The sequence below is a fragment of the Pagrus major genome, chromosome 8, assembly GCF_040436345.1.
Source record: "Pagrus major chromosome 8, Pma_NU_1.0".
Taxonomy (NCBI): Eukaryota; Metazoa; Chordata; class Actinopteri; order Spariformes; family Sparidae; genus Pagrus; species Pagrus major.
This window is the reverse complement of record NC_133222.1, coordinates 32,708,791-32,735,858: the sequence shown is the minus strand read 5'-3', so window position 1 is coordinate 32,735,858 and position 27,068 is coordinate 32,708,791. Positions and strand designations below refer to the sequence as shown.

Sequence of the window (27,068 nt, the reverse complement as noted above, 5' to 3'; positions counted from 1 at the left end):
GACTACTGTGCTCTTTCATTTCTCCAAACCTCCAAGAACTGCAAAAAAACCATTACAAGCCAACAGGCTCACACGTTGTCATTGCCCAACTGTGATGGTAAGGGTGGAAAAGGTGGGTGAGGCTTAGTAAATGTCAGCCTACAGTAAGTGTAGGTGCAGAGCCAGTCTAGTGATGATGACCTCTGACGGTATGTGGTGGAGGATGTGGTTACACACAAAAAGAAAAGAAAAACTGAATTTTCAACACATTCTCTTGTGATATTATGTACCTGACTGAATGAAAGATGTGGGATGGCATTAACCATCCCGATACCTGCATAGTTTCATTCACACTCCTACACTTACCTTAAAGTTCGGATATGTAACTTGTGAAAACGAGACCTTTTTCTTCTCACAAATCAAAAGTACCCAAAAACTCACCCTTCCTCGTTTCAACACACTCAGGGGGTTTTCCCCCCACAGCTTTACTTGGTCTGGTATGACCAGTAGCTTATGATGGCTAATGTCTGCTGAAGTTAGCTAATGTTCACAAACTTGAAATAGATACTGCTGTGTAACCGAGTCAGTTTGTTGGCTCCGTGGCTCGTCTCTATTAATTCTTCATCTACACACGACAGTTTAGCATTTAATATCATACCATAATCTTCACCTGTGGTAATCAATAGAGTCTAGCATTTTAGGCAAGTTTCTTTAGCACCTTAAAGTCAATGATCACCCAAAAATGAAAATTCACTCATTATCTACTCACCCTCAAAAAAACAAAAAAAAACAGAAAATAGCTTAATCCAAATTTTCAAAAGTCCTGAGATCCCAAATAGATTTGAAAATACGTTATTTACACCGTTGTAAAGCCAAAATCTTCACTGTAGCTGCTAAGCTAAAAGCGTTAGTGCGCACCCCAACTGAAGTGGGTCCAAGACCTTGACCACATGTCAAGGGTGTATAAACCATCTTTTCTAATCAATTTGGGAGCCATTTTATGGTTTGTTTTTGGCCTTTTTTTCCCTGCTTTAAAACAAGTCCCCATCTACTTCAGTTGTTTCGGAGAACGCTGCAACGCTGTTTTGCTGTGAAGCTCCAGAAATGTTTTGAGGACTTCACCCCGACTTTCCATCAGCATTTTCATTTTGGATGAACTTGTCCTTTAACCTCAAAGAACAGATTTAGGTCTAAGTATTGTGTTTAAAAAGTCAACATCATGGTCAAATAGACATTTTAGGGTTAGGGTCAGGGTTAGAGTAAATCTAGGTATCAGTTTCATAAAATGTCAGTATATCTTTGAGGACGTAGTTCCCCTTCCTCTCTCATCTCATCTCATCTCATTTTCTTAACCGCTTTATCCGTGAGGGTCGCGGGGATGTTGCCGCTTTATCCCCCCCTTTCAGGGGGTTGCGGGGGTTACTGGAGCCAATCCCAGTTTTCATATGGGCGGAGGCCAGGGTATATCCCTGGATGAGTCGCCAGCTTATCGCAGGGCCCTTTCTGACGGCAGAGACTGCCACACAAGGTGCCAACTGCGCGTCAGGAGCAATTTCGGGGTTCAGTATCTTGCTCAAGGATACTTCGGCATGTAGCTCAGTTCCGCCCAGGGGAGCCGGGGTTCGAACCAAGGTCATCTGCTCTACCCACTGAGCTACAGCCGCCCCATAGTTCCCCTTCCTTCTCTCCTTAAAGTAAAATTATGCCAAGTTATTGAATTTGAAAAACTTCTTTGGATTAAAAGTGATTAAAAGTATGCTATGCAGTCTACAGCATGATTGCTCTGCTGTGCCGTATGAATTCAAAACTCGAGACTGGCATGAACAATACATCACTGAAACACACCCGGACTGGCCATGGGGAGTGCCAGTGTTAAAAATGTTAAATGAAACTCAAAGAGAAAACATCACAGGGCAGCTACAGTCCCTCAGAACCGTAAACCATTTTCTTGTAAACCTTACTTTATTAATCAAGAGTAGATGTGTTCTGTAAAAATCCTTTTAAAAAGATGACTGTAAAATGATCAGGTACATTTTGCTGCCGATGATTTATAAGTCACATGACTAACTTGTTGGACATCTATAAGGAGGCCAGGAACAGTGTCAGATGACACCATGATGAAGGAAAAATAGCAGAAAACCTTTGAGCAACAACACATGATGTGTGGATGAGCAGCTCAGTAAGGTGTTTCATTTTGATGGACTAGTACATCGAGCTTTGGCAGGTGGTTTCCATGAATGAGGGGAAATACTGCGCCAAACATTAACAGGCTGATTGTTTTACAACACAAAGCTTTTACGTTGATGCAACCATGAAATCTTATTGCAGTTCCATCATTCATTATTACTTCTTCAGAGGGAGTATTGTCTGAAAACAAGAGCCCTTGTCCACATTTATCATTCTTGTTTTTTAAGACAAATACTAAATGACTGGTTTCTGGAAAGTGGTGCAGCGGCATCTTTATATCTGTACAGAATTAATGACAACTGGTGGCTGCTTGTTTGCTTTGTATACTGTGAAGGAAATCAAGAAGTCATCACCAGTGACTCAGTCGTGTCTTTTTTCCAAACACATCTCACTTTTACACATTCACAGGGGTGAAGAATCACATCTATTAATACTTTCAATTGGCATATTACTGACACATGTATTTGTGAGTATGTATAAATGAATTTTTAAAAAAAGTAAAAATAAATACATATGACTTATAATAATGCAAAAGAAACAAATACACAGAGACACCTGTCCTGTCTATCATCTGAGGCATCACCATGTGTGTGGCCTTGTGTGTGCATGAACTAAATTAATGACTAATTAAATGACATGGAGTGCCAGAGGTGTATGGAAGTGTGCATCTGCTTGGTTTTATTCTCTATCTCGAGGCCGTGCAGTGCTGGCTGACAACAGATGTCTCTCTGTGCTCTTTTTTTATACCTTCTGTCTGCCCTCTGTCTTCTCTCTCATTGATTGTAGCTCTCAGAATGTTTTTTTTTTCTGCTCCTTATTGGGTCTCTGTGTTCTCTCAAAATAGTTCAGCCTCTTACCTACCATCACACTACACACAGTACAATGAGGCAATGTCAGAAGGTCAGAGAACATGTGTTACCACAGGGCTGCTTCTTGGGAATGTCCTTTCCAAAAACAAAAAAGAGGGGGAAAAAAGGCAAAAGCAATTGTTCAAATGACTGACTCTGTTGTTGTTCACAAGTAATCTTTATTTGAATTCCTCTTTATGGGACATATTACAGGGACACTGTCGTTGACTTTACCAGATAGATAAGTCATGAATAAATCTGTACTTAAAGTGAACCACACAACTCAAACACAGCCAGCCTTTCAGTGACGTCGCTGTACGAGAAATTCATGATCATACAGGAATGTTTTATTATGCATCTCATAAGATTGTTTAATCTGTGCACTGACATGGTAACTCACTGTTCTGCACACTTGGCATGCTTATGTTAACAGACACTGGGTATCTGGAGCTACAGATAAGATGAGTCTTGAAGAGATTCCAGACTCCCAAAACAATAAGGAATTTAGGGACGACACTGACCAAGTATCACACGCACATTATCTGATGACATGATGATACAAGAATCTCTATGACGTATGATACACTGAATAAAGCGAGTGAATGTAATGTTACTTTTAAGGTGCACTATGTAGTTTTGGGGAAATTTTTTAAAATCAGAATAGAAAGATCACTGACTGATTTTCTTCAGGCTTAAACAAACTAAATAGACAAACTCTTTGTTTTCATGAGTGCATAAACTGAATAAACAAACTGACCTTAAAGGACAACACAGTTTCATACTGTTTTACTTTGTTTATATGTGGCGGACCCTGCCACATTTCTAGCTTCAAACAGTGTTCTGGGGACCTTATTTTCCTCTGAGAACAGCTTGTTTATTCACTTATGGAGAAAATAAATATTTCCTAGTTTGTATTATTACCTCATTAATACTTTAAATATTAAAATTCTCCATCATACTTTAATGAGACTATAGGTCTGACTGTAGTTTAAGAGCCATAATGAAGAAAAAAATTAAAGAACCTTATCAGGATATCAAATAAAAACTTAAACTGACTGAAATTGATGGACAATGTTTCCATCATGTCCAGAACTGTGCTACAAAAAGCACATATTTTGTTTATAGTAACTTCATTATACACCATTTAATTAGGCATATGTATCATGTGAGCGCAATATAACCCAAAGTAGTAAAGCTCTGCAAATTACATACTCAAAGAGTCCCTCAACAAGACATGGCCACAAAATAAGCTTTCAGTGCAGGGCCAGCACAGCTAACCCTAACCCTCTTCAACCAAGCTGCCATCAGCTGCTCATTTTCTGACATTTTAGACGCAGCAGAAATACGTATCGGTGGTTTTACAAAATTAACATTGTAATCTAACAGCATCTTCATCTACGAATTTGATGTCGTAGGAATATAGGTCACTCCGCGTGTTGTTTTGATAGTGTGTTTTCACAACACTTCGACAGATAAACATCTTGCACTCACCGTGAGGAGCACGCACAGATGCCGTCCAGCTTTGATGACGCAATCACTGGGACTTTCCGGATACGTCACTCGGGGCTTCCGAGTTGTTAAGCTAGCTCTACCTCTGTGTTCATGTCGTTAGACACTGTAAACGTCGCTTCGTTCGTGTGTAGTACAAACCAAAACAGACCATGAAAACGCCAAAGGCTCCTAACAGCGCCGACGGGTCTGAATATTGAGACGTCGTCGTCAGGAGCGACCGTCAGACTGAGAGGCGGAATGTCAACAACGCGGCCCCTCCTCGGGATGAGACGAGTCACCGAGCTAGCGTGCCCGGAGCAGCCGACCAGCAGGCTCCCTGCGTCAGGCGGCAGGCAGCAGCTGGAGGCCCCTACTGTGGACGAGTTTACAGTGCTGGAGGATAAAGAAGAGGAGCTGAAATGTGCCAAGCCTCGAGTGGAGCAGGTTTTTAAAGTAACGTTCACCATTATCGGTCTGTTGGACCACACGGGACAGCCGCACGGTAGCAAAACATCACGGCAGATATGGCTGCAGCTCAGAGGAAACAGAGAAGACGTGTCGAAGGCAAAGGTGAGGTCTTGTTTTACTGTTTCACTTGCGTTTTGTATAGATAAGGCAGCAGTTCACTGTGACACTGTTGTTTTTGAGTTTTTATTTAAGTATAAGATATCCAGTAACGACCACGCGGGCAGTACCGCACCGTGTGACTGATGAACAGGTGGATAAGTGTTCTGTGATTAGCACCAGTCTGTTTAATCAGCCATCTCATTATCATATCTAACTAACATAACATCAGAGCTGGGACAGAACATCATGTGTCTGTTGTGTCTGTGTTTTCGTTGACTTTAAAGGCTACACCACAAATTGATAACTTTGTTCAAGTCAGAAAAGAAATGTATCTAAACCCCCACAACGCAGTTCAAACAGGGTTATCAAAATATCACCCACTCCTAACTTCAGATCAGGTCAGATCAGATCAGATATTCTATGAAAGTAAAAGTAGTCATAGCGTTACCAAATTATCACCACACCACTGACATTGTGGTCCAAAATGTCATGACATTTGATTTTGTCAATTTATTGTCTCATGAGAGTTGTCACTGGCCACCAAAAGATATTATCGACACCTGTCATAGACATTTCATTCTCCAAATTAGTTTTGTCGGTTCATGATGTTTATATGCTGTGGCTGTTTTAAGTTAGGTGAGCTCAGACAGCTACATTACTAGGCAATCTAAAGAACAGCACAAGGCGGAAGAGTAAAGTTGAAAAAAAAAATCATTTTTAATAGACAACTGAAACCAGATAAAACATTTTGGATCATTAACGTGTGTATTATTTTATGATAATGACAAAGCTGGAAGTGACAGGAACTAAATAGTTAAAAGTTCAGTTGTGTGCAGTATTAGAGTTTACAGCTATAGTTTGTGTTTGTCCCTATCGTACATGATTAATCCGCATTTTGAAAATTTGGGCTACACAATTGAGCTGAATGTTATCGAAATCATAATATGGCCGAATGCAATATCCAACCTGCAAGAAGCTGCAGTTTTTCGATGTAGGTAAAATGTGTTTAACAGCAGAATAACAAAGTACTGTGGTGCTGCCAGAGATGCCCTGACCTACTAATCTTGTTCTCCAGATGTAAGAAAACATGTTTGTTTGGACCCCAATAAATGTCTCATTATTATGAATTAAATAGTTTTTTCAGCATAAATGAAAATTGTGATGCTAAAATGATCATTCCCACTAAGCGTGCATGCCTGTTTAAATGGTATTTTGCCATTTTAGAGGTACATACACAGATGTTACATCATACTGTAAGATTCTGTTGCTTTCTCAATCATTGTAGAATTTCTTACATTGCGAAGATGTATACATACAGACAGTATGTCACACTAGTATCAGTTGTGCAACTCTTACTTTCGAATGAATATTTACTGGCAACTTCCATTTTGTTGGATTTTGGGTGCTGGGGATGTCCCCATGGGAAGTTTTGTTGTTGTTGATTTAGCATAGAATTGTACATTATGAGCTTGTGATTCCAATAATCTTGTAGTCCTGTATAAGCCACATTCCTTTATGTCTTTATCTGTTTATCATACACTTCATTTTTAATCAAATCATCATGAAATTAAAACTTTTTATTTTAATTTGTCTGTATACCTTCTCAAATGGCTTCAAAGCTCTTAGGATTACTTTAGGTGAAAAATCCAATTTAGCTAAATCTGTGGGACAGTGTGACAGCAAAATAAGTAAACAGTGCTCTGTGTGACTCAGTCACATCATTTTACACACAAGTCAACTTGTAACATAGCCATCGGTTTGAAAGGAGACGCATATAGAGATCTTACCCTACATTTTTAAACCATTTGCAAAATGGCTGTCAACATCTGCAGCATTTATTTATTCCTGTGTGATTTCCCATCATCATTCACACTTCTGCATCCTGTGTCATGAGTCTCTCTTTTGTGCGTAAGCTGCTCCTCCTGTAACCAGCTGTTCCAAGCTCTGTCGATCAACCGAGAATGTGTTGTGGAAGTGGTAATTTCACTGTTAGCTCGTTCAAGTCACGAAAAGGAGAACACAGGAGTCATAAATGCCTTCCTTCAAGACCATTCCACGTTATATTGGTGCTTCTCCTAGTTTGGGAAATCACTGCCATAATTCCCATAACAGCATTTACTGTAAGGTTGTTTCATGAGAGAAAAATGCTGCACGTGATGTGAAAAAAAGTCCTGACTGTTTCTCTTTCAGCTGCTTCTCACAACATCAGCAAGTCTGACATGTAAAGTTGTCTGCCTGATTTAAAGAAATGCAATACAGCTTGTGACTGACTGTAAATAGTTTTACTGAAGACTAATGAAAGGCTAACAGGCAAGCATTTCTATCTTACACCTGAATATGTCATCTTTTGCTTTATAATGTATTTTGGCTTTGGCTACACAGAGGGAGAGTTGGTCACAGTGAGTGATGCAAGTAGCTTTTAGGTCCTTGAGTCCCCTATGTTTGATGTAGCATCACTCAAATGGAAAGTATGTTGTCAAATTGGTTTCTCCCCAATCAGTCACATCACTATACCCAGGTTATAACAGTGTTAGATTTCTCGGTATGATAACCATCTCAGAAAATAAAACTGTTTCACTTTATAATGCGTATTACACATTTTACCATGACTATCAATTACAATGACGCGTGAAGTAATAATCTCAAAGTAATAAAGATTTTCATGTAAATAAATATCTGTTAAGTCACTATCTATCGCTAAATGAGGAAACACAATGATGTTTGAGCCTATGGCCCACTGATGAAAGCCCTTCCATTTGCTGTAATACCAAAAATGCAAAGCGGCCAGCTGCCAACTGACTGATGTCACACAGGCGACACTGGATCGCTGGGAAGCAGTGAGGTCCAAAAATACACAGAAGGGGTTTTTATTATAATTTCACAAAATACCATGTCCTGACAGACGTTAAACTTAATATAGACGTAAAATATATTATATTTTTAATACTACTAATAAGGTAGAATTCAGTATTGTTGATAAGCAAATATGCACAATATGGTTTAAATAATCATATTGTGATTATTTTGACAGATATTTATGTGATTATATGATTCGTGATTGGTCTGACTGATCATTTTTGCATCACAATTTTAATTTCCACTGAAAAAACTATTAAAATGATGATGATGATGATGATGATGATGTGACATTAATCAGGTCTGTACCAAACAGACATGTCTTGCATATGGAGAACAAGATTAGTCAGCCAGGACATCTCTACAGCACTACAGCTTCTACAGTTTGGATACTGCATTCAATTTCTGATTTTGTTCTCAGAGTCTGGAAGTCTGCCATTTGTTTCACTCTGTGACACTGTGTCATTGTCGAGTCATTTTACACTCAGTATTTTTGTTTACACATTAAAGAAATGTGACACAGTATCTGTAAGGAAGTTACCGCAACCACCTGCAGCTGATTCATCCGAACATTTCCCATAGCCAGGACATTCCCTGAATCAATGACAAGTGTTTGGTTTCAGCACGTTTCAGCTCTACTGCTCTACATCAGGGGGCGTGCGTGCGTGCATGTGTGTGTTTCTGAACTAATAGGGCCCTCAAAAATAAATGTATTTATTCTTTTTGGTGAATGTGCTTCAATCTGAATACAACAAAATCACATTTTAGGAGCATGTGTCACTAAAATTGTTGCACTGTAGGACTCTGGAGAGTTCTGTTTGGCCTTTACCAGATCAATTTTATTAGCTACTGTGTGCATTTGTGCTTTTTTTAAAAGGCCACATCCATTTCTTACTATTCTCAAAATAAGTTTTTCAAGCTGCAAAAAGCATTTCTCATCGTATATGATAAAATGCAATAACAGATTATTTATCTCCTCGTCTTGCAGGAATATGTTCGAGGACTCTGCGACCCTGAACTGCAGAAAGAAGAGCGGTACCCTGTGGACATGCACTGTATTTTTGCTGGTGCTCGGGGCCTCTTCCTGGACAGGCTGATACGGGACACAAGTGCCGAAGTCGTGGTGCCCGAGCCAGGCCGCCTGCGGCTGTTGGGCCGGGCCGAGCCTGTAGTGATGGCCCAGAGCAGAGTTCAGCAATTTGTAGCACTCTTCCAGGTAGGATAAACTTAAAATCTGTAGTAGTAGTTCACTCTATTAGAGGTTTAGAGACAAGGGTCTTTTCAGTCACCTAGGCTCCTCAACGTTCTGTACATCTGTAAGATGCATCTTGAATGTAATTCTACAAGTTAGAGAGGAATATTTTCTTAAGCCCATTGAATACTTTTTTGATTGTGGATAGTTCATTTTACAGCAAATTTTTACAGCAAATTCATCATTTAAGATTTATATTTTACAGACATACCAAAACTAGCTGGTTCCAGCTTCTCAGATATTAAGATAAAACAAGCCTTTTGAAGATTATTTTCATTAATAGATCAAATTATTAATTATTTAATAAACAAGTTTAATAGCAGATTAATCAAAAATAACTCAGTCATTAGTTCCACCCTATTTAGAACAAAAAAAATACAGTAAAGCATGACGTGTGTGTTCCAGGAGAAGCGAAGTCTACCGAGTGACAGAGAGCCTGCAGTGAAACGATCATTCAAGTCCTTTGTGGAGGAAAGGGATGATAAGTACACTATGGAGCTTCTTCTGCTGCCCAGTGCCCTGAAGGAAGAGCTACTGGGACTGGCTCATAGCCCCACTACCACAAACACATCGTCCCTGGTCAGTGTATAACTTTTTCCATGTGATTTATTACAGCACAGCGTAATCAATGTGTCCAGCTGGAACTTGATCTCCTTATAGTACCTTTGAATAAAAAAAAATTGGAGCAAATTTGGAAAAGTGTAAAATGTATCTGCTGGGTTATTTGGATTATGACCTCTAAGTGGATTTTTTACAATGGCCTCTGAGATTTTAAGTTTTAATAGGGTAGGTGTCCTGCCCTAACCCTTAAAATCAACATGTGACTGCTCCATCAAAATTAGAAGCTTAGGCCATGTGCCAGTCATGACACTGTATTTAACCAGATTCATGGTGATGCTAGGAATAAAGTTTTTTAAGAGGAAAACTGTCATCATGTTAAAGTGGCATTGGATATTGGTATGCTGAGTGGCAAACAAGACATTCAACTCAAAGGACACAGAGAAACAGAGAAGGCTCTAAAAGGCAGGGAACTTTTTTGATTTGTTTTAGTTCATCACAAAATGTGACCCTGCAGTCGAGAACCAGCCTTCACAGCTCCCTCAAAATGCCACTTTCACAAGCCACTTAATCATAACAGAAGATAAAGGCAGACACAAACATGAGTCTAAAGCTTGAACTGGTTGACGTGTGTGTTTGCTACATAAATGATGAAGTAATAAAAGAGAGGGCTGATGGGTTTGTGAAAACCGCTGACATGTCAGCAGAGGAAATTTCACAGAGGATTCTCAAAGTGCTTAAGCTACTGGGTTTGGACCCATGGGTTTCTGCTTTGACAGTGCTTTTGTTCTGTCAGGAAATAGAGGAGGGGTGCACACCATTTTCAGACAGACTTTTTGAGATACAGTTTTATGTACACTGCAACTATCAGCACCTTAACTTAGTCTTCTGCACAGCAGGTCAAGTCCCAGGCCATGTAAGCACTTTTTGACACTGTTAATCAGTTGCACACATTAATGACTGGTGCCAACAGAGATGTTTGAGTCTCTGAGCTACAGTGTCTGAAGTTGGAATGAATGAATTGATGCATACTGGAGTTCAAAATCTGGACCACTCAGTAAGGGCACTTTCAGAACAAGGTGGTCAGCCTAAGCTGATGCTCTCTTACATCAGGTTCAGACCAGCAAAGGTCTTATTTCCAGATTTTACAGCAAGAGGACTTCAGTCTTCAATCTTATCTTTAACTGACTGCATTAGTCAGATTGAAAACCTCAAGATTGACTTCATGAAGTTCAGAGATAACTCAGCCAGTCAAGCTCAGAGAGGGGCTGATGGCCTAACATGGCATAAGGAACTTGGATGTCACTGCCTCACAGTAGTGAAGAGCACCAGTGAAGCTGACTGACTGTGTTGTTGCAACCAAATTAGTGAAGTCATGAAGAATCAGGAGCTACAGTGATGTGGAATAGTAATGTGGACACCAGATTCAAAGTAGACACAACAAAGAAATCATCTACGTGTTTAACTCTATGTCTGTGCCTTGTGATGTAAGCTGGCAGCTCTGCCCCACAAACCACCCACGGTCAAATAAAACAGTGCCTTGTGCCAGCCGTGGCCATGGAGTTTTAGGATTGTTGTATTGTTTGTCTCCATTTGTTTGTGAGAATAATTTGTTTACACAAATTGTTGGCTTTGCATTTAAAACGGTAAAGTTCATACATTTCTGTTTGTTTGGGGACATGTGAAGTAAGCTGCTTGATGGTGTGACATCCCAGCTGTCATTTTTTACTCTTATCACAGTTTCGCCTGCCAAGTGTATATTGAAGCCTATTATGGGAAGCCTGTGTTCATGATCTGGCACTAATATCGGGGGGAAAAAAATAGATATTATGCTTAAGGTGGCTTTTGTTTTTCTTCCAGATCACCTTAGTAGGTTTGGGATAGCGGGATGATCATGGAAACAAAACAAAATACCTAAGCCTATACAGTTTTTTTTACAGGCCTGTCCAAATGTTGTGTCTGCCTACGCCACTGCTGTGAAGGCCTGTTTGTCCTTGGCTGCAGGATACTTTTATATTAGTCACAACAATGCAGGTTTGTATTGTTCCTCCTCGACAGAAAGCTCTCATCTCCAGAACTAAACATTTCCGAGAGCAAACAAAGCTTGTGATGTGTATTTTTGACAGCTGACATTGTTTTATCTTTGTTTTAGCCTGATCTCAGGGTTAGTGAACATGTACAAATTATACATCACAGCGTGTATAAATATAAGGCTGTCTGAGCTTTTGAGAAACGTGAGCATTCCTCCTTGTCATCAAACTATTGTTCTTACACAGTGACATTTTTCAGGCTTCTCACATAAACGTACGATCTTATAATGGTGTGCAGTTTTTGTTGTGTCTCTTTTAGTTCTGAAAATGCTGCGACAATTGATTTAATTTGACTTGCATTTTAGAAGTTTCAAACCCTTCAGTGTAAATCGACTATGTAAAATGTTTATAAAAGCTTCTTTGTGTTGCTGTCCAAGTGTTAATATTGTGCATTTGGCAGCTGTTCTAATTCAGAGCAAGTCAGGGCATTTTGGCAGCTGCGCAGTGAATAAGAATTTCATGGATCTTTTTGAACTGGAGCTCTGGTTTTTGTAAGGAGAACCATGTAGTGCACAGAGGGAAGTACAATAGAAACCATGACCATTGCAAGTGTTTTTATATGAGGGGACTTTTTTTACTGTACTTTCTTAACCGTGATTAATTTGATTGTCATATGTTTCCTCTCCCAGGCTCAGCTCAACCAGACGCTGCATCCCAGCATGGTGGAGGTCGACCAGGACCGCTCGCAGAGTAGCACCCCTGTGACGGAGCTCTCCAACCGAATCCTGGACACCAGCTTTGAGGAGAAAGGGCCCGGAGCAGCATCTGTTGGCGGAGGAGTTAAAGCGGGAGGAGGGATAGCCCTCAGCCCCGAAGCCATCCTGCTCAACGGCACTCGGCCATCACACAAGCGGCGCTCATCTGAGAGCGAGACTCGGGACACAAAGAGACAGTACTCTCTGGAACGGAGGGACGAGTCGCCCGAGAGAGCGAGAGAGAGGGAGCGACAGAGGGACAGAGAGGGCCGGGGGAGCAGTAGCAGCTGTAGATCCAAAACGCCCTCTGCTTCATCGTCCCTGTCCTCTTCAGCTAAAGCAAACACAGTAGTAGGTCCAATCATGTTGGACTCCAGTGAAGGCATTTCAGATGATGGGGAGGCAGTCAGCCCAGAAACCAACCTCCGCTGCCTGGTCAATTTCTTCAGGTAAAGCTCATAAAAGTTTGAATATGCAACGCAATTCATTATCACATTAGGGCTATTCTTAAGGCAGGTTGACCATGTTTTTTCTTTTCTATTCATGGTTTTGTATCAGGTCATAAACTCTTTTAGATTTAAGGTGCAGTGTGTAAGATTTAAGGTAAAAATTTTCAAAAATAAACTAAACTTATCAACATAATATGAAGAAGTAGCAGTTTTGATGTTATGATGACTACATATTGTGTTGCGGAGCTATCTACTGAAGTTGCTAAGCAGCTTAAATGATAAGTTCACATTTTTCAAGTCAGGCTGAGTGCACATATCTCCATATTTACATAGAAAGAGTTAGCTTAATGTGTTTTAATGTAAGAGTTGGGGGGCATAATTTACAGTCTTCATTTTGTGCAAAAATACATTCTGATGTTCAGCTGAAGCTAACACAAGGCTTCAACAGACTGAGTTAGTCAATCCTATGATGATGTCTTTGAAGAATGACATTTTCTTTCCCCGTAGAAAAGCATAACTTTAGAAAATAGTCGCTTGTTTTTTTTTATTTCAGGCTGCCTGAACCTCATATTAGCTTGGTTAAATTTAGAGCACAATTACATATGTACAACATTTTTACTTTGGAACTGCCCCCATCTCTTACATTGGAAACGCATTGATAGTATGGACAATAGTAGCAATAACAGCCACCTCCAACTCCTTCAGTGCACATATGGGCATGTGAGTATTGTTTTTAGACCGCAATGAGAAATTGTAAACCTATCCTTTAACACCTCTCTTATCACCTCACTGCACTTCCGCCTTGTCTTACTAAAGCATTTGTTGAAACTCAATTTCTATAGAACCATGGGTTACCAGCAGGAAGTGGTGGAGCGTGTTGTCAAGGAGACAGGACAGACAGAGGATACCTTCCTCGTTCTGGAGAAAATCGTGGAGGAAACCAAGCGTTGTGAAGAGGGGTCAAAAGGAAGTGAAAGAGAAAGACGATTGAACTCTGTGCGCTCTTCAGACACTCCCTCGTCGTCGTCGTCCGCCTCCTCTACGGTTTCTCGATTCATGGAGAAGGAGCGTGAGCGAAGCAGAGCGTTGGTAGACCCGGGCAGGTCTAAAGAGAACATTAAGCCCAACCAGCACAGAGGCAGTAGTAATGGTCTGGGCCACCGCAGGCAGTGCAGCGGCAGCGAGACCAGCACTCAGCAGGTACACCACCATCACAGAGAGACTGTTGCGTCCTTTTTTCTTTGATAAAACACCCAATTTTAATCTAGCCCCATGGATCAAATGTCCATGTCTAAGTTCCTGGCTCTTTTAGCATGTGTGAGTTTGAATGTTTGAAATCATTGGAATACACTGTAGATGTAGAATAAGTTGCTCTTTGCATGATACACATCAGATAATATCATATGAAATACTTCGCCACGATTTTCCTTCATCTCGCGTTATGACACATTTTAAATGTTTTCTTTAAAGTCTTCCTCTACCCATTTTATCTTATATCTCCACTCTGCTCTCTTCATCTCAAATCATTTCCAATAAATTGCTTCATATCTCATGACTCATCTCGATGGATCTTAGAAATTGTTTTTGTTATGACAGCACATACTGTTGTCTCGTTTTATTGCTCATTTTGGCTCCTCCAGCTGCCCTCAAATTTACCATTAAATCATCTCACTTATGGTTTGACAATATGGATGCATTTAATATGGTCATAATTATAAGGCATTGATTTCTTACTGATTAAGACATATCTTTATGGTGTATGAACAATGTATGATGTTGAAAATGTAATTTTCGAGTTAATATTATCAATCCAGACTGCAGAATTTACTGTAATTCATGCAGTTTATCTCCCCAAATAACAAAAATCATATCAAATCTCATTTCAGGCCATCACTATCAAGAGGAGTTCGAGTGCTCAAGGAGGAGCAGGAAACTACGAGGTTATTAACATTGATGATGACGATGATGTCATCCCCATGAATACCAAAACAGCAGATAGCAGGACGCCCCGGATGATGACAGTGGCACACCTGGACACCCAGTCAGGATCCAGAACAGACTACTTGGCGCGGGGCGGGGGCGGCGTCTCACAGAGGGACTACCTGTCGAGAGGAGGGACACAGACATTGGGAGGATCAGTCAAAGTTGAGAGTGTGACAGCGCTGCGCAGCACGCCTCAGTGGTTGACAGCCACCACCACCTCCTTAGCTTCTACCCCCAGTGTAGGTTTTACCTCAAAGTCCCCCTCCACACATGTCAGTGAAGTAGGACATCTTGTGCCCTGCAGTTAAACTTTTGTAGTTAAAAATGACTTTTTTGATTTTTTAAAAAAGATGATTTAACTTAATTTAACTACATACACAGTAATTAGTCAAAACGAGAGCAGAGTATGTGAAACGTCTGAAATTATGTCTGGAGGGGATATACTAAGCATGTTGGGTTAACAGGATTAGTTTCCTAGCTTGCTGCTGGATTTGGGAATTTCCTGAATATCCTGGGAAACGCAGCCAACAAAGAGCTGCTCATTATATTATTTCACAATGAGTCAGTTTTAGCTTGTAATGCTAATGATGAGTCATTAGGTAAATTAATCAGTTTTACGTCAGGATGAGACTGATTAATAACGACACAAAATGAGGTAATATTTCTATTAATTTGAAGAGATGAGCTAGTGTTAACCAACTGATTTATCTGACGTAAGTTATTTTCAGTTGAACAAGGAGCGTTATTTCTGTAGGCAGAAAGGTTTTCAATTTGTTTGACCAACTTTTATACTTAAACTTAATCAATTGTAGGAAAAGTAAAAAGTTGTACTGCAATGTTTATTTTATTATGTCAAAAAACTTGTTTTGTTTTGCCACTCAGCTCCAAACTCGCACGAATTTTGATATGATCGTAAATGTGCCCGCTCATTGTGAGGACTTGGATGGGTGCTGAATTATTTCATAAATCACCTTCTTGTCTTTGTTATTTTACAAATGTATATTTTGTCGTCCTCCTCAGTCGGCTCAGCCAATCCCCCGGCCCTCAGCCTCTGCTTATCAGACCATCGGCCACACAGGGTTTCACGGGATCGGAGCAAGGACTCCTCCTGCAAACGACCCCCCGCCGCCCCCAGTGACTGGTTTGGCGCGTTTCCATCAGTCACTCAGGACTCCCTACACTCTGAAGCTGCCAAATGAGCCGGGACGTCAGGAGCTCAGACATATCATCATAGATGGCAGCAACGTTGCTATGGCGTGAGTCTGCATCACACACACACATAAGCAAATAACTAAAATGGTCTTGGCTTCTTTGCCCAAAAGCACTGTGCTGTCATAAAGCGGGATCTGTCCTTACGTTGACGTATGAGAAGGACATTTAAGTAAAAAAATCTGGCCTTTTCATACCAGGAAGGACTATCCACACAAATTATTCTTCCAAAAAATGTTTTTAAATGATTTAAAGAAATGTATTTAATGTCATTGAAGTGTCGCATAACTGAGAAACCTTCCAGTGGTAGAAAATGTGTATCCAAGGGTTTAGCCAAAGAAAAATCCTTCAGATGCACATCAAATCTACCGACTTAGAGCCAAGCAAATGGTCAATTTATGTCTCTATGATTTTTGAGACTCGGCAGCTCAAAGAGAGCGAAGTGCTGTCCCCAAGTTTTAAATCGGTTTCAAAATCTCTCATCTGCGTACTTGGCTCTTATCACATTTCTTGATCGGGTGTCAGTCTGACAGCATTGTGGCTTTTGGTCGGGGGATTTTTTGTTTTATTTTTGCGCGCCTGCAGTGCACATAACATTAGCTCAGCTCAGAGGATATTTGTGTCACTTCTAGTACTTTTAGACTCAATTTCCTAAATTGGAGACACAATTTATATATGTAAAATGGAAAAAGTTAAACCAGATTATATGTGAAATATTTACATGCCAGAATTATTTACAGTAATAATGTTTATTTATTTGTATTTTTACACTTTAACTAAAATTGATTTAAAACTGGGCCAGCTCTTGACCTGTTTAAAAAGCAAGAAGAGAACCAGGATATCTATGAAACTGAACATCTATCAACTGTAAAAATCGTTAGAAAACAGTCTACTGCTGACACTCTGGCTTGAGGGCAACATACAAAGCACATAATAACCTCCAGAGTGGCTACAGACTGCTAAAGACTCAGGTGTACCTGCACTTGTTAAGAAGTCTTTACCCATTACTAGAGTCTTTGCTTTGATCAGGAAGATGATATTTTTACCTCCGCCAAGGAGGTTATGTTCTCACCTGTGTTGGTTGGTGGGTTTGTCAGCAGGATTACACAAAAATAACTGAATGGATATCCACAAAACTCGGATGGAGGATGGGTCTCGGCCCAGAATAGACCCAATTTACTTTTTGGTGCGGGTAGAGGGACACATCCAGGAATGTTTTCTCACTTTCTTTAACATGGAAAGATAACATTGGGTGTTTTGGGATGTTTTTCTTGAATTTCCCAGTGAATAATGTATAGGTCTTGATGAAAACATAGGTGTATTTAAGGTGGCTGGTATCTATGAGTGAGTACAAAAGGGGGCTCTATGGCTACCTAGTAAAAGGTGATAAAAGTATATAAGCAAACATCAAAGGACATTGCTATATCTTCCGGCTCACATGCAGCATTTCTTACTGGATTGAGTGTAAAAACAGAGTGGCAGCTCCTGTAATGACAATTGTAATTTCACACCTAAAGTACCTGCACCACATTTTTCCTTTTTGCACACAAAGCCATCACCCTTCCCATCAACATGCTATCATCATCAGTTACACACACTCTCACACACACTCATTCCCTCAAACTAAACAAACCATCTGGTAAGGTGCGTAGGTCGCAGCTACAACTCCTTTTGTGTAGGCGCACCAAAACTTCACCCACACTTTCACGTAATGTTGTTACTCATCACTTCTGTGTGTGAGTGTAAGTGTGCCCAGCAGTGTATAAGCAGTTTTGACCATATGATATCGATGAGTGGGTGTGTAGTATGGGGGTGTTTTTCAGAAGAAAGGCATTTTCTAGTAAAAATCTGTATGTTGCACAATTACTGGATAAAGCAGAAACGACAAGGAGCGACGTTTCATACAAGGAAGGATGAAGTGCAGTTTTTCTTTCTCTGTATGCTGATGTGTCGTCACACTGTTCATCCTGGATGACCTTGTCTTGACTTCTCACTTTTGCAATCACTTCCGTTCACGTTCTGTCTCACTTCCATTCTTCCACCATTTTTCCCCTGAATCCCTCCTTACCAGAAGTTTGCCCAAACAGAGTAGTACAGTCACCTCTGACTTGACATCTTTCATACAGGATGAATGACTGTTCATCAGTATTGGTTTCATTAGGTAATGTGAATTGAGACACACACACATAAAAATGTGTTGACAGCACTGCACTCTTCCTCAAGTTTTGTAAAAATGCAGACAAGACAATGAAGTATTTTAAACATTTTACCTCAATCTGTAAATATAATTGTTCTTAGTGTTTTCTTTTCTTTTTGTAATTTAATATTTATTGAGAATAAAACGCCATTATTGATCAGTTAATGAGAATAAGTGTTGTTTTTATCTGATGGCTGATTAAAATAAATTAATTTTAAAATGCGCTCCCTTGGCTCTGATGCAGCTTGCAATCTGCAAAGTAACTATAGCTAAAGTTTTCAAATAACTGCAGTGGAGTAAAAACTAACATTTGTGCCTCCAAAATGTAGTGAAGTTGCAGTATAAAGTAGCAGATAATGGAAGTACTCAAGTAGTACATGAACCTCAAACTCTACTCAGTACAGTACTTGAGTAAATGTACTTTGGTACATTCCATCACTGCTTGTTGATGATACCGTCCCCAGTGCAGGTTTGTGGATCAGAATATGTCATGTTCCTGAAGGAGGTTATTAGGTCATGTACACTGTTTCTACTGAGGTGTGGAGGTTTTCCCTGGTCAGGTTACGTTCAGGTATCCACGGTGATTTTACTGGTTGTGTAATCTCTTCCTGCTGTGATGTCATTCATCACTTTCTCTTTCAACAATCGGTGGAACTTCCCTTGGGTTTGCATTGCAGGTCTGAACAAAGGTCCGTCTGTCTGTCTGTCTGTCTGTCTGTCTGTGTGTTCTCTACCTTGTATTTGAATGTCTCTGCTGTAATACCATGGCACCAAAAGCAAGTTTGTAATATGTACGCACACTACGCAAATACAAGGACAGCGAGTCCTGTCAGACCCTGTAGCCTGAGCAATATCAAATTACATCATGGAAAATTTCCATTCACTTCCACAATCTTCTTCTTGTTTTCAGGAAGAGTGACTCTGTCTTCTCACTCATTCTCATTCATCATCAACATGAAATATTGTTGCTAGTTGTTGTAATATAGATTCAAGTTGAGGCCGATACTGTTTGTGGATCATTTATTTTTCTACCTCATTCACATCAGGTGTAACTACCCTTAGCTTATTGCGTCACTATGTGTGCCAGGGGTCCAATGAAACCTTTTATTTTTTGTTGTTGTTGTTGTTTGGCCGGACCTACATCACTTTGCCAGTGACCTGCTAAATATTAAGTGCTATGCCACTGAGTGTAAAAAGCAGCCACACAAACTGTTTACCACAGCTCATGTGAGGCCAGATTGCTGATCAAGATAAGAAGCCCAGTGCACAAGGAAGTTACCAGTAGAGACATAAGTGACAGAAATTCACATGACAAGGAAAAAGAATGAACAGAGGCTCCATTCATAAGTTTAACAATTTGACCATTTAGAACAGTTTTATCTCTCTGAGAACATCAGTTTGCAGCTGCAGTCTTTTTTCATTCACAAATCAAGTCGGCAATTTAGTCTAGAGCTGTAGTCCATCACAGTGATAATGTGACACTCCTGTGAAGGAAACTGAGTATTGTGGCAGCCAAATGGTTACATTACTCTTCTTCATGTATTGCAGCTCTACTTTGAGATTTGAGACACAGAGTGAAATATTTCTCCAAATAATCCTGTTCACTAGATGATTACTCCAACATAAAAATAAGTTGAACCATAAGTTGGTGATCACTGTTCGTAAAACAGATGTCTTCTGTGTTTACCCTGAGGCGATGATCAGTGGAAAGGTTCTGAGGCATTTACTTTAACCCATTACATAAATTACCAAAATGCACTGATAAAAATAAATAATCCACAAAACACTTAAAAATAAATCATTTCCGAGGATGTCACTTGTGCGTCGGGCCTGCGGCATGCAGCAGCAGCCAGCTTCCTGTTCGGTGAGGCTGGCTGCTCAGGGAGTTTCTCATCTCTGTTGGTGTTTGTTGTTGGGTTTGTTTTGTGGTTTTCTGCCCTAGCTACCCATTTGTTGTTTTACAGCTGACTGACGTGTGCAAACAGACCATGCACGTCAACACCAAACTGAGTCAGCTGATGGTGTGACATGTCGTGTATTTGAGTGCCGATTCATATAGAGACCAATCACAATGTTTATTTATAATAACTGCCTGGTAGAAAACATCTGAGTCACACACTATATATTATTACATATTATTATTACATACATATATACATATTATTTAATTTTTATTTTCATGATGTTATTTCAGTTTACAGTAAAGTTACAGTTTTGCATATTAATCATCTAAAATGCTTGTCTGATGCTTTCATATCTCATTAATGACACTAACGGTAGATCAGAGAAGTCATTTTCTTGTTGGGCCACAGAGTAAAGAAGAGAGTGGTGCTTTTAGACAAAATGTTTGAACAATATTGAGTTGTGATATTTCTTGTTGTGATCTAGTATGTAGGGATTCTGACACCTCAACTCATAGCATCTGCCAACATAAGTACGAACAACACAAGTGCTTTCTTTTACCAAAATTTAAACTCTGCATACCTCACTTTATGGAACCCATTGGAGTAAAGTAATAAGATTGCTGTAGCACTACAAACTTACGGCGCCTTTATATGCTAGTCTTCTGGGCCTAAGTTCCTCTTAATTGTTGTTTTTTGTGGTTTTCCTTCCTTATTTAGCTTCTTACATGAGTACTTAAACCACATCTCTACCATTTTTATCAGTTATAGACCTCTGTGGTTCGGACAATGTAAACTGTAGCGTTGTCAATCTCACCCCATGATTTTCACTGTCTGTCTTCTTTTTGTCCCCATCCCTCCAGTCACGGTCTTCATCGGTTCTTCTCCTGTCGAGGAATAGCGCTGGCCGTGGAGACGTTTTGGAGGCGGGGTCACAGGGAGATCACAGTCTTTGTCCCTCAGTGGCGTCAGAAGAGAGACCGGCTCACAACAGGTACAAATGTGCAGGTGTTTACAGGGCAGTCTTCAAGAAAAAGAACGCTGATGTTTTACATTGTCTTGTCTTTCTACTGTAGCACATTGGATTCGTAAAGAAACTGCGACTAGCAGGTTAAAGAGCAGACTTTCAGCTTTAAGCATGTTTGAGTGTGTATACAGAGGGTGTAGAGCTTTTTACACACACTGTCCATGCTTTCATTTAAAATGTAATGTTCAGGTACCAGTCTGTTCTAATACATACTTTTACATGATCTAAATGAACCACTGCACACTGACTGTGAATTTATAAGGTGTGAACAATGAGTTTCACCTGTAGCTTCTTCAGGTTTGCTTGCACAGGCTAAAAGCATTGTCACGCCTGATGAATTAACAGTAAAGTCATTTTATTGTCATTGGTTAAGTTTGATCTTCACGTTATTTGTTGCATGTGTGCACAGGGAGTTCTGCTCACTATTAAATTATTTTACATGTTGCTGTAGCTGGTTTAAAGTGGCAATATAATTTAATGTTCCCACTTCAGGAGTCCTGGGAATGAAAACTAGTAATATAACTAGTATTATACATGTAATTGCTCTTTTCTTTCATCACAGAACAACATTTCCTAAACCAGCTAGAAGACCTGAGACTGCTCTCCTTCACTCCCTCCAGAGAGGTCTGTGGCCAGAGGATATCCTCACATGATGACAGGTACACACACACACACACACACACACACACATACACACACACACACACACACACACACACACACACAGCTTTAATTAAACCAGACACGGTGAGTATACGCCAACCCTAAATTTTTTATTTTGAGACAGCAGTTAGAATGCAGCCAGAGTGGAGCAGTGGGGAAACACATGCTTCCTCAGAGTCGGGGATTGAACCATTCGGTCATCTCTGGGCATTTTGGTTCCATTATGAATTATCTCCACCTATACAAATATAGAACAGTGTGTCCTTCTACTCTCAACCTACCCATCATCAACTATAGTCATACTGTATTTTCATAACGGAGACGAGTAAGCTGACTCAGCAGTGAACAGATCTAACAGACGTCTGGTTTATTATGAATTTTAGAATATGACAGTAACTGCTGACTCAGCACACAAAGTGTTCCTCCACTGGTGGATTCCCCTCTGTGGACCCTGCGTCTGACTCTTTTAACTCGGGGAAAGTCTTGTGTCTAATCTTGCTCTTTCTCTTTCTCCATCAGGTTCCTGCTCCACCTCGCAGAAAAAACAGACGGGATCATCGTAACCAATGACAACCTGAGGGACTTTGTCGACACCTCGGACACCTGGCGCAAGATCATTCAAGAGAGGTGATTGTGTGTTATGTGTACACAGCTCAGTGAGTCATTTAGTTGGACGTTCCATTACCTAACGTGATACTGGGAAAGTCCACTAAGGCAGCTGGATGACGCATGTTAAGGATGTAATTTTTATTTACTGCCACTTTATTTCCATTTATCAATTATCTTGTGCTTAAAAGGAAGAACAAACCAACAGAACCTGAAGGACAAATTCACATTCACAAGGAAAAAAGTGGGGGCAGAATCAGGAACATTGTTCAACTTCTAATGTGTAAAACTGATGCTCATGAAAAAGAAGATTGATTTGTATTTGATTTTAAATGAAATTATCATCCAGAGAAAGAATCCAGAGAATAAACTATATAATACTATCAATTTAAATAATGATTAAAACCACGACAACTTCATTAAACTATATAACTATGTAACGATGTCCCACTGAAGTTGCAGTTCTATTTAATTACCGACAATGTTCAAAATACATTTTATAGGAGTTCGCAAGCAGAAGAAGTGTTTTTGTATCGCTTGAGGGGCTTGAAAATATTGTTATCTACAAAAGGGGGCCCAGCCGAAAAAGTTTGTGAACCACTGTCTTAAGATATACAAATAAATAAAGTTTGGAAGGTTTTCTTTCAAAGGTTTATAATACAGAGCGTAAAGGGAGGCTTTGGTAGTTTTGTGTGTGAGGATGTTCCACAGTCTTTAGCCCCGTTTATGGTTCGACCTATGTGTGACCTTATAATGCTATACTCTGTGTGATAGAATTCAAACTTGGTATTTGTTGTTCAGAAATATTATAAATCAAAGAGAAGTCACATTTCACTTCATGAAATAGACATATTTGCTTCCTTTTCATTTATAGGTTGCTTCAGTTTACTTTTGTGGAGGACCACTTCATGATTCCTGATGACCCTCTGGGGAGAGACGGACCTCATCTAGACATGTTCCTGCGTAAAGACAACAGGTATGTTTTGCCTGAAGATGTACTGTATGTAAGGTTCAGGCCCAGAGGAAACCATTGCCATGACTTAATACATGTTGAACTACTGTTTGGACTTTGCAGCAAATGTTGCCTGTTTGCACATGCTATGGCAACGGCAGCGCATGCAGATGCAGCAGCCAGTAGCTCCTTCACATTTCGCTGCATTTTTGTTTCCTCAACTGTTATTTTTTTGGCTTTATTGCTGAAACGAGGGGAGGACAGGTGGAACTTTTAATATGAAGTTATATGAAGTTATATGCACTACGTTGTGATATAAAAATGTACATAAATAGCTGTATATATGTTCTGTGTTTGTGTAGAAGAAGTTTACAGACTTTCATTTTGTTGTGCAGACCTGTGTTGTATATTGATAAGTAAATCACCTTGAATGTTCTCCATCACATCCCTTCACACTCTTTCTCTCTTTATGGTTCTCCATGTCAGGAGGGCTCCAGTCACCCCTCCCCCTTTGAGACTCCCAGACTTACGGCAGTCATCCCAGCAGCAGCAGCCGGCTTACGTCCAGGCCGTCCACTCGGCTCCTCGGACCCCCGCCACCATGCCCTGGCCACCGCCCTCCATGATGGCCCACCCTACTTCACACTGGCCCCACTCTGGTCCTCCTGAATGGCACCCGCCCCGCCGTTCCCCTTCCCCCTCGCCCTCTCCCCCTCCACAGCGGTCGCCGGGAGAGACGTCAGAGCTGAAACGAAAGCTGTACGACATCTTCCCCGACCAGAAGCAGCGGATCGACCGCATCCTCGACGACAACCCCTACATGAGAGACCTGAACGCCTTGTCTGGGCTGCTGCTGGGATAAATAACTGGCACAGCAATGAGAGTCAACAGACACACACAGTCCATGTACACACATGCAAGAATAAACGTATACACGTCAGCATAAAAAATAATTTATTTCAGCATTTCTTCCAGCCTGGAGGACATGGACAGTCTAAATATTATTTTACATGAAGACTGGTCATCAAACTAGCTGCTGTTGGCTTCAAGTATTGTTTCTCTTTCTCTATCCCTTTTTCTTTGCTCTCAAGTTGTTGAAGGTGAACAACACATGCAAAATGTTAACAAATGCTATATTTGTCAAGCAGCAAAGTCTATACCGGATAGTAATACATCTTTGCAGATCCTCGACAACAGTCCACAGGATCCTTCAATTTTGCAAACAGCCCCTGGAGAAAGTGTTTTAGACCAAGAACAGTGAACTGGAGCTCCAGCTCGGCACATGATTGTCTACCATCAGACTCGGACGCCTTTCTGAATATACAAGCTCTCTACAATTTGGGACATTTACAGGTTTTGCATGTTTGTTTGTTTTTTCCAACACATGAGTTATACACTTGTTATGTTCTTAAACAGAAGTGTAGTGCCAGTCAGGGAGCAGTTTCAGGAGTTTGGAGTCATTCAGCATCAACAAGGAGTGCTGACCAATTTTGTTTTCTCCTTTTTCCTTGACAGTGTACTGTCAGAAAACATAAGATCACCAGATAAAGCATCATAAATCACTGTTAGTAACTGGAATCCTAAAAAGCCAAGGTTGGATAGTACTTTAATTTCAGTTTACCACATTAAATCTGGGCCTGATATTTTCATGTTTTGGTGTGTAAGTGATTCATACTTGGCAAAAGTTTTTGAATGGGTCCAGTAGATGGCCTCAGCAGGCAAATAGCTACAATATAATCCTTTGGGGAACCTCCGACTGTCAAAGTTGTGTCCGTTCTTGCTGCCGACAACACAGAAACGATTCCTACAGAGAGGGACTTTGTTGTTCAAGAAAAAGATCATTTTTATAACTAGAAAGACTAGAAACTCTCAAAAGTTAAGTAGTAGCAGGACTTTAAGTGGACATAACTTTGACGTTCGTTGAATTACATTACAGCTACGGCCAGCTGAGCCGATCTACGGGACTGATTCTAACACTTTAGGTTAGTAAGAATCACTTACACACCAAAACATGTAAATTTAGGGCCCAGGTTTAAAGATACCAGAATTCCCCTCTGTAGGCATGTGTAATATGTTATAATATATGTGTAGTATATGTTATAATGCATTACTTTACAGTGTCATTGTTTTGGCAGAAATCTCAATGCTCAGAAGGGAATTTTCACCTTCAGTATCCTCACTATGACCCACCCCCACCCCCATATCCTCTGTGATTAGACACATTCTCTTGTAGCTCTGTGTTGCTTCTCAAACCTGCTGTTGATAATTGGTTTCTGGAAAGAACTCAGGTGCTCAAACCGAATTTGCTGCTCTGACAGTCTGTGACAAACATTTGAAATGTGGTTGAATCTGTTCCCAGCACCAGTTGTTCCTATTAGATACACTGTTCGTCACAGGAGGATGCGGTCACTACTTCTACAGCAGCATTTTGTTCTGAGATGGGTTGAGAGTTTTTTTGCCAAGTTTTTAGGCAATACGTACACCAGTCCGTCAGGCTTTGGATGGAAACACTACAAAAGTTTGGATTTTGTTGATTAAGGTCAATGGCCCACTTCCTTTGTAAATCACACACCATACGTTTGCTCACCAGAAGAAAAAAAAACCCTACAAAGACGACAGACTTACTTAAGTTCCATTTGTAATTAGTGTTTGATAGATACATTTAATGCACTGAAGGTAAGAAAAGGTGTAGTGAGTAAAACAAGGTTTCATTGATGATTCTTCAGAAAGCTTGTGTTTTTTTTACCCTCATACACCCAGAGAATGTGTGCCGCAGCTTGCATATTTGATGTGCATCTGAGTTTTGTAATATATAAACACTTTATTTCCTTGTAATAAAAGAATATCTGCACAAAAACTTTACAAGGTGTCAAAAAATAAGTTTTGTTCGTACTTGTTCTGTTGTTGTAAGGATTACCGAAGGATTTATTTCTCTTTTGTTGTATTATAATTCTTTTGTGTATATTGATTTTCTTTTTTGTAAATACAAGCATTTTTGGCTACGGCGCACATATGGTTTTATGTATGTTGAGAAAATAAAATAAATGCGGCAGTCCCCATTACTTTTTTCTCATTCTACTGTTTATTCACCTGCTCGCTCATCTGCATTTTGCTTTTTGATTATATTTTTTATGAAGATGCATTACTGTGATGGCCAAAGGTTTAACATTACCCATTTAAAACAAAAGTTTGACATTTTGCAAAATGAGCTTACTCACTTTCTTTCCAAGAGTTACCTGAGCAGCTGGTTAGCTTAGCTTCAGAAAGTTACTGGTCCTGGTCAAAAATAGAAAAATGTAATTTCGCCCAACAACGAGTTAATAAGTGAGCTTTAGAGGTGCAGGTGGTTGGATTTTATTACCTTTGGACCGACCCAGGCTGATTGTTTACTGTCTTTGTGCTAAATTGTGCTAACAGCTTCATATTTATCATTCAGACATGAGAATGGTGTCAATTCACTCATTTACTCTTGAAAGGAAAGTGAACGGTGTATTTCCCAAAATGTTGAACCATAAATTTACAGTGGTTACAAATTAAATACATTCTATAAGTCTTTTT

General features: G+C 40.1%; 1 protein-coding gene across 1 annotated transcript; it reads left to right on the top strand.

The window, feature by feature from the left end:
- The first annotated feature begins 4,562 nt into the window (after positions 1–4,562).
- n4bp1 (nedd4 binding protein 1) lies at positions 4,563–26,572 on the top strand. The gene is made up of 12 exons (XM_073472285.1): positions 4,563–5,075; positions 8,917–9,144; positions 9,586–9,759; positions 12,458–12,972; positions 13,815–14,172; positions 14,859–15,194; positions 15,976–16,211; positions 21,126–21,256; positions 21,852–21,948; positions 22,472–22,579; positions 23,433–23,534; positions 23,997–26,572. The coding sequence occupies exons 1-12, from the start codon at positions 4,764–4,766 to the stop codon at positions 24,370–24,372; spliced, it is 2,973 nt and encodes a 990-aa protein (XP_073328386.1). The 5' UTR covers positions 4,563–4,763; the 3' UTR covers positions 24,373–26,572.
- Positions 26,573–27,068: the final 496 nt, after the last annotated feature.

Excerpts from the sequence above, each read along its gene's own strand:
- n4bp1 (XM_073472285.1), top strand. The coding sequence starts at position 4,764 with ATGTCAACAACGCGGCCCCTCCTCGGGATGAGACGAGTCACCGAGCTA. Across the intron at positions 12,973-13,814 it reads TGCCTGGTCAATTTCTTCAG|AACCATGGGTTACCAGCAGG; the intron begins GTAAAGCTCATA and ends CAATTTCTATAG. Across the intron at positions 21,257-21,851 it reads GAGAGACCGGCTCACAACAG|AACAACATTTCCTAAACCAG; the intron begins GTACAAATGTGC and ends CTTTCATCACAG.